Here is a 7977-nt window from a genome sequence, read left to right as displayed (position 1 = left end):
GTAAATGGTATGGAGTACTAGTTAGCATGCACATACACAGTAAACACCAATATTATTTTTTGCAGATATTCTAATTCATCGGGTTGGTGGAATACTAAATGCTTGCTCAAAATTCCACATGAACAAGGTGCTTGGCATGAGTGCCAGTTTTCTTAGGGATAATTTATAGCTGGGCACTTGGGCTGGAATGTAAAACAGGAGTGGGTTGCTACAATACTGCAGAAACCTTTTTCAAGGAAACTTCTAAATTACATTTGATCGAACTTATTATATATGGTCATTATAAGCCACATGTGGCATTAAAAATTCATGATTCAAGGTGTTGAAACAGTTCATTTTGAATTTTAATAGAAATTTCTTGTTTACGAACATCATGTCGTACAAGTTTACACTGAGAAACTATATTAATGTGTACTTGAGTTATTTGAGAGGTTTTTTCTATTTTAGAAATGGCTGATCATGCAAGTGAACTGGCTGTCCTTGAGAGCATGTTGAGTGATGCGAGTGTAGAGCCCACAAGGCTATCATATTCACTTATCAAATCCATTACAAGAAATTTCTCTCAAGTGATTGGCCGTGGTGGGTATGGAGTTGTTTACTTGGTATGATTTGTTCTTGATGGCCCCATAAATGATAAATTTGTACAGTATATATTTGCTTGGAGTAAAATGTTAATGCCAATCCTGATGCTATGTAAAACAGGGATATCTTCCAAATGGCAAAGTCGCTGTGAAGAAGCTTTCCATACTGCAGGAATTTTCTGATGAGCAATTTCTTGACGAGATCAAATGTTTGAAAAAGGCAAAGCATAATAATATAGTCAGATATCTAGGCTATTGTGCAGATTCACACGGTGAACTGTTGGAATTCAATGGAAGAAATGTGATAGCAGAGGTGCCACAGAGGTTGCTCTGCTTTGAGTATGCTCCTAATGGGAACCTTCAATATTATATTAAAGGTGCAAAGCTTCACGAACATTAATATCCCCATCTGTATTTATTGTATAATCAATACTAGCTTTACAGTTTCAAAATCATTACCTTAGGTGTTTCCAATCATGTATGTATTGCTTAATTTTGGAGCAGGATCCAACTTTAGATCATGCCTTAAAAAATGAACAATATCTATAATCAATCTCAAAATTAAATGTAGCTCACAGTTACTGCCCCTTCTTTCTGTACAACACAAAATAGTTCCTCATGGGAGAGTAACATTTGTCAAACCATCTAGCGTAGTAAGTATTTAAAAATAAATAAATCAGATTGTAGCAATATGTTGTGAAATTCGCATGTATTGTTGGTTACATGTTGTTAGTATCTCTTCGGAATGTCACTTGTAGATTGGGAAGTGTACCTAAATTTATGTGTTTTGTTTACAAGCTAATTCTTAGGGATAGATAAAAAAATTGGATGTACCAATCAAAGTTGTCAGTTATTGCAATATACAACCTAAAGATCTGTCTTCGACCACTCCGTTGTCTCACATCTCTTTCCTCAAAGGCTATCTTGCAAATAAAAATTATATGGAAGGCAAGCAGGTTCTAAAATACAAATGCTCTTTTATCACCTTTGCAGAGAAATCTCATGGAGACAACTGGCAAATACGTTACCAATTGATTAAGGGGATTTGTCTTGGTTTACAGTATCTTCATAATCAGCGCATTAATCATTTGGATCTGAAGACTGAGAATATTCTTTTGGATGCTCAGATGGAGCCAAAAATCACTGACTTTGGTTTGTCAAGATTCTTCGATGACGGGCAATCCAGACAGTTTACTAAAATCATCCGTGGAACACTGTAAGCTAAGCCACTTTGAGTGTTTTTTTCTTCTCGATGTCAAGTAAGTAAAATCTTCTTTATGTCATATTTACTCAAGTTGATTATTATATTGTCACGCAGGGGGTGGATGGCACCAGAAATCATAAACAATGGGGAAATGTCATTCAAGGCAGACATATATGGTCTGGGTAATATACTCATTAAACTATTAACGAGGAATAATGACGATGACTCCGACAATGTAAGCAGAACCTACATAACCATATCGGACGATATTGTTTAATTATGGAAAATTTTACTATTCTATACTACAATTTAGTGACATAAAATAGGGGGATTTGAAAAAAAAATGTTACATAGTAGTTTGTTCTTTGTTAAAAATAGCATGTCTTGTATCAATGTGTTATGTGGTCTAGCTGTAGCAACAACTAGTTGTCAAAGCTAATTGTTGTGATCTGACGACAATCAGTGTGCATGCAGTCTAATTGTATCAAGGAAGACAAAAGTTTCTTAGTTTGTTGTTATATGGAGACACAAAATAACAATAATTAGATATTTACATTTACACGGCGTGAGGTGACTTATTGTGACCAAAACTAACTAGTTGTCAGTTTTGACTTTGGCGAAAGAAATGTCTGGAAATGATGTGTATTGACTATTACTCTATAAGTACTCTCACTTCATTCATCATATGGATGTTGATATGTTTACTGTATGTTTGAACTTTGCAGTGGCAGAAATCACTAGAGGTGGGCTGCACACAAGAGAAAATGTGCGTTGAAATAGCTCGAAAGTGTGTCAAGTATGACCAGTATGAGAGGCCCACGGTAGATGACATTGTCCATATGCTGAATGAGACGGAGGACACTGTCCAAGATGAGTCGTCTCTTTTTATCCAACAATGGGGAAACGACCCATCACCGATGGCTTTCCATGTACTACAAGGTATGGCCATTCAAGGCAAAGATAAATATCGCTCGAATCTCTTGTTGTATAATTATTATATATTGGGATTTATTTGGTGTATATGAGTTACTCCTTCTCTCTCAATTTATAAGGTGTGCGCGTACCCCTAGGTCATCAATTTGACCAACCTAATAGAAGTCATATATTACAAAAAACATATCATTATAAACTTCAGATGTTCTATTTTCAAATGATATAATTTTTGTGTTATATAGTTTATATTACGGTGATAAAATTGACAACCTAGGTATACGCGCAGGACTTGTAAACTGAAACGGAGGGAGTAGTTACACTCATTTTTTGGCGCATATGAGCATTTGAGACTGTTTGTTACTCTTCCTGTGTTGTCTTGTGACGAAACACTTGGCTGGTCTGCAGAAGGGGCACCGCGAAGAGATGCCATTCAGGACTTCCAACTGGAGTCCACCCTGCTTGAAGACTGAAGACGCCAAGAGACTTCTCTCCCAGTGGATAAGCCGTGCTTGTGACTTTGATACGGTGATCTATTTTCTATTTCGAGCTGTTCAGAGTGCGAGTTTGTCCGAGACTGCTCGGCTCATCAAACCTACTCCCTCCGTTCCGAATTACTTGTCGCACGTGTTCCGAATTACTTGTCGCACGTATGGATGTATCTAGATGTATTTTAGTTCTAGATACATCCATTTCAGCGACGAGTAATTTGGAACTGAGGGAGTAGCTACTTGGTCTCAGTGCTTCTTGGTTGTATCACTACCTACACCTTTTCCCTTTCGGGATATAGTGGGGTGCTTGTTTTGGTCGCCTCTGAACTTTGCATGGGCTGTTTGCCGGGCCCCTTCTTCTCCTATCTACTCCGTATATACGTATGAATTCCTCCTGCATGGTTTGATATTTTTTTTTGGTTTAAACTGTTCAGCCGCGGTGTCGCCTCTGTTTTCCTCCGTCTCTATGGTCTCTCTGCTTGCTTACTTGCTTGCCGGACATCAGCACCAGTACTCAACTTGTGATGATGCATGCGGTACATGTTTGTTGTTCAGAACGGCATACGTCTTTTTCCCGTGATTTAAATCCATTGATTAGCGAGGATAAGCAAGCTTTAAAAGGGAGGAAAATGATCATCTAATTCTATGCTGTCAAGATGTAGTATGCCATTCAGACAAAAAGTGTCGTTGTCGAGACACGCGATCGAGCAAGGGAGATCAGAGAGAGAGCGCGATGAACACGAACGAGGGAGAGAGAGTGGTTTTGTGCCGCCGTCAACTGCGCAGCTTTTTTGTTCTGTTTCATTCCTTTATGAGATTACACAAAGAAGCTAACTACCTCCCGGCCGAGCTGCCATGATCAGCGTCTGTCGCCCCATCCAGCGACTGCGTCACATAGCTCAAGCCAACGACCGGGAGAGAAAGAAGGAGAGGAGAGGGGCGTGCTAGATGCAGCTCTCCACTACGTGCGTGCATGCGCATGTCACATCTGACCATGCACAAGCATTATTTGAACAGCAAAAGAGAACTACGTTGAATGCATGAGATCAGTCTAGGGAAAACATTTCACCCCCCTAATCTCATTGCTCCAAGCTGATCACCCCAAGTCTCTGTCTCATCTCGATGAAATTAACTCGTCTCAGCGCCTTGGTGAGTGCATCAGCCAGTTGATCTTGTGTACCCACATGATCGATCTCCACTTGCTCCTTGTCCATGCAATCCCTGACAAAGTGGAACTTCACGTCTATGTGTTTGCTTCAGTCATGGTGGACTGGATTTTTGCTCAAAGCTATGGCTGACTTGTTGTCTACTTGCAGTTTGAACCTCGCAGGTGAGACCCCAGTTATATCCCCCAACAGCCTGCTCAACCACAACCCTTGACATGTCGCAGCAGCAATGGCCACATACTCCGCCTTACATGAAGAAAGAGCAACTATCTTCTGCTTCTGAGAACTCCAGGTGATCAGATTCTTGCCAAGGTAGAAAACATGCCCAAAAGTGCTCTTGCAGTCGCCGACGTCGCCGGCGTGGTCGCTGTCGCTTCCGAGCAGTCTGGCGGTGCACTGGCCTCTCTTGTAGCTGCAGCCATAGTGTTTGGTGCCCTTTACATACCTCAGAATTTGCTTGACTGCTGCCCAGTGATGTGTGTTGGGCTTCTCCATGAACCGACTGACGATGCCGACAGAATGTGCTACGTCAGGCCGGGTGTTCACCAGATAGCGCAGGCTCCCAGTCACCCTGCGATACAGAGTGGCATCAAAGGGCTCACCGTCATCTTCTTTCTTGAACTTGAGGCGACATTCCATAGGTGTGTGACAGCTGTTGCAGCCCACCATGTTAGCCATCTCCAATATCTTCTCAGCATAGCTCTTCTGACTAAGTGCAATGCCATTGCTGCTTTGCTCCACTTCTATGCCCAAGTAGTAGCTCAGCTTGCCAAGATCGCTCATTTTGAAAAGTTGTTGCATCTGTTGCTTGAAGGAAGCTATGTCCGCTGCATTTGTGCCAGTGATAATCAGATCATCCACATAAACTGCCACCAGCAGGTACGAGTGCGCGTCGCCGCGTCGGTAAACGACATGTTCCAGCGGACTACGCACGAAGCCGAGAGCAGCCAATGACTCGTCCAGCTTTGCATACCAAGCGCGCGGGGCCTGATGTAGTTCGTACAGTGCCTTGCGAAGGCGCAACACACTTTCCTCCTTGCCGGCGACCTCGTATCCCGGCGGCTGAGCGACAAATACCTCCTCTGAGAGATCACCATTGAGAAAAGCAGACTTCACGTCCATGTGATGAACTTCCTAGCTGGAGTGTGCAGCAAGAGCCAGCAGCAGCCGCATGGTCTCTATGCATGCAACGGGAGCAAAAACCTCCTCAAAATCCACCCCCTGATGACGCTGGACATACCCCTTTGCGACGAGGGTAGCCTTATGTTTGACAATGTTGCCCGCCGGATCACGCTTGAGGCGATATACCCACTTCAGGCCGATCGCTTTGTGTCCAGCTGGGAGAACAGCGCTGGCTTCAGCAGCCGCGCTAAAATACAGCCTGCGCGCGTAGCTCCAGCGACGTGCTAAAATGCAGCGCGCGCGAGCAGCCCACGCATGTCACATTTGTTGCATTTTGGACACAAAATAAATTTCACATAGATAAAAAAACGATACAAAGTTCATAGCATAGATAGATAAAACAGAACTACAGTGCAACTACATAAAATTAAACTACGGTGCAACTAGATAAACTATGGTGCAGCTAGAACTACTCCGAGTCCTCATCATCATCCTGATCCTCCGTTGTGTTGTCCGAGGTATCGATCCATATGTCGTCCCAACGTTCATCGTCTGACGTGAAGATCCACCTCCCACCTGCTTCAACCATATCGCACTGCGATATCACCAATGCCTTCCGCCGACACCGGTCCGTCCGCTCCCCGCGGCGCCTTGCCGTCCTCTCCGCCCAGTAGGCGCGCTCATTGGCGACGTCCTCCGGATGGCGCTGGCGCCACTCTGCCATGGCTCGCTCGTCCTCCTCGGCAATGAGGAGGCGGCGCTGCCGCCGAAGGTGGTCCGCACGATCCTGGTGTTGGGGAACGTAGTAATTTCAAAAAATTTCCTATGCACACGCAAGATCATGTGATGCATAGCAACGAGGGAGAGAGTATTGTCTACGTACCCAACGCAGACCGACTGCGGAAGCGATGACACGACGTAGAGGAAGTAGTCGTACGTCTTCACGATCCAACCGATCAAGCACCGAAACTACGGCACCTCCGAGTTCGAGCACACGTTCAGCTCGATGACGATCCCCGGACTCCGATCCAGCAAAGTGTCGGGGAAGAGTTCCGTCAGCACGACGGCGTGGTGACGATCTTGATGAACTACAGCAGCAGGGCTTCGCCTAAACTCCGCTACAGTATTATCGAGGAATATGGTGGCAGGGGGCACCACACACGGCTAAGGAACAGATCACGTGGATCAACTTGTGTGTTCTAGAGGTGCCCCCTGCCTCCGTATATAAAGGATGGAGGAGGAGGAGGCCGGCCAAGGCAAAGGTGCGGCCAGGATAGGGAGTCCTACTAGGACTCCAAGTCCTAGTAGGAGTCCACCAAGAGGGGAGGAAGGGAGAAGGAATAGGAGGAGAAGGAGAGGTGGCCGGCCCCCTTTTTCCCTAGTCCAATTCGGACCAAAGGGGAGGGGGGGCGCAGCAGCCTTTTTCCTCTTCCCACTAAAGCCCATCAAGGCCCATTACTTCTCCCGTAACTACCCGGTACTTCGAAAAATACCCGAATCATTCGGAACCTTTCCGATGTCCGAATATAGTCGTCCAATATATCGATCTTTACGTCTCGACCATTTCGAGACTCCTCGTCATGTCCCCGATCTCATCCGGGACTCCGAACTCCTTCGGTACATCAAAACTCATAAACTCATAATATAACTGTCATCGAAACCTTAAGCGTGCGGACCCTACGGGTTCGAGAACAATGTAGACATGACCGAGACACGTCTCCGGTCAATAACCAATAGCGGGACCTGGATGCCCATATTGGCTCCTACATATTCTACGAAGATCTTTAATACTACCAGGACTAAGTTCATGATAAATTAAAGTTCAATTAATCATATTACTTAAGAACTCCCACTTAGATGACATCCCTCTAATCATCTAAGTGATCACGTGATCCAAATCAACTAAACCATGTCCGATCATCACGTGAGATGGAGTAGTTTCATCGGTGAACATCATTATGTTGATCATATCTACTATATGATTCACGCTCGACCTTTCGGTCTCCGTGTTCCGATGCCATATCTGTATATGCTTGGCTCGTCAAGTATAACCTGAGTATTCCGCGTGTGCAACTGTTTTGCACCCGTTGTATTTGAACGTAGAGCCTATCACACCCGATCATCACGTGGTGTCTCAGCACGAAGAACTTTCGCAACGGGGCATACTCAGGGAGAACACTTCTTGATAATTTAGTGAGAGATCATCTTATAATGCTACCGTCAAACAAAGCAAGATAAGATGCATAAAAAGATAAACATCACATGCAATCAATATAAGTGATATGATATGGCCATCATCATCTTGTGCTTGTGATCTCCATCTCCGAAGCACCGTCATGATCACCATCGTCACCGGCGCGACACCTTGATCTCCATCGTAGCATCGTTGTCGTCTCGCCAATCTTATGCTTCCACGACTATCACTACCGTTTAGTAATAAAGTAAAGCATTACATCGCGATTGCATTGCATACAATAAAGCGA

General features: G+C 44.3%; 1 protein-coding gene and 1 long non-coding RNA gene across 2 annotated transcripts in view; one reads left to right on the top strand and one right to left on the bottom strand.

Annotated features, from left to right (window-relative positions):
- Positions 1-3601, top strand: part of LOC123117676 (tyrosine-protein kinase JAK3) — an 11069-nt gene extending 7468 nt beyond the window's left edge. The window contains exons 14-19 of the mRNA XM_044538386.1: positions 448-602; positions 703-958; positions 1575-1797; positions 1900-2020; positions 2511-2724; positions 3124-3601. Of these exons, the coding sequence (XP_044394321.1) occupies positions 448-602; positions 703-958; positions 1575-1797; positions 1900-2020; positions 2511-2724; positions 3124-3188 (1034 nt within the window). The 3' untranslated portion in view covers positions 3189-3601. The remainder of the gene's footprint in view (positions 1-447; positions 603-702; positions 959-1574; positions 1798-1899; positions 2021-2510; positions 2725-3123) is intronic.
- Positions 3602-5855: 2254 nt separating this feature from the next.
- The window catches only part of LOC123117675 (uncharacterized), a 2769-nt gene continuing 647 nt past the window's right edge, over positions 5856-7977 (bottom strand). The window contains exon 2 of the long non-coding RNA XR_006457465.1: positions 5856-6281. This is a non-coding gene — a long non-coding RNA (uncharacterized lncRNA). The remainder of the gene's footprint in view (positions 6282-7977) is intronic.

Source organism: Triticum aestivum, chromosome 5B (assembly GCF_018294505.1).
Source record: "Triticum aestivum cultivar Chinese Spring chromosome 5B, IWGSC CS RefSeq v2.1, whole genome shotgun sequence".
Classification (NCBI taxonomy): Eukaryota; Viridiplantae; Streptophyta; class Magnoliopsida; order Poales; family Poaceae; genus Triticum; species Triticum aestivum.
The sequence above is the reverse complement of the archived record's forward strand: the minus strand, read 5'-3'. Positions and strand labels throughout refer to the sequence as shown.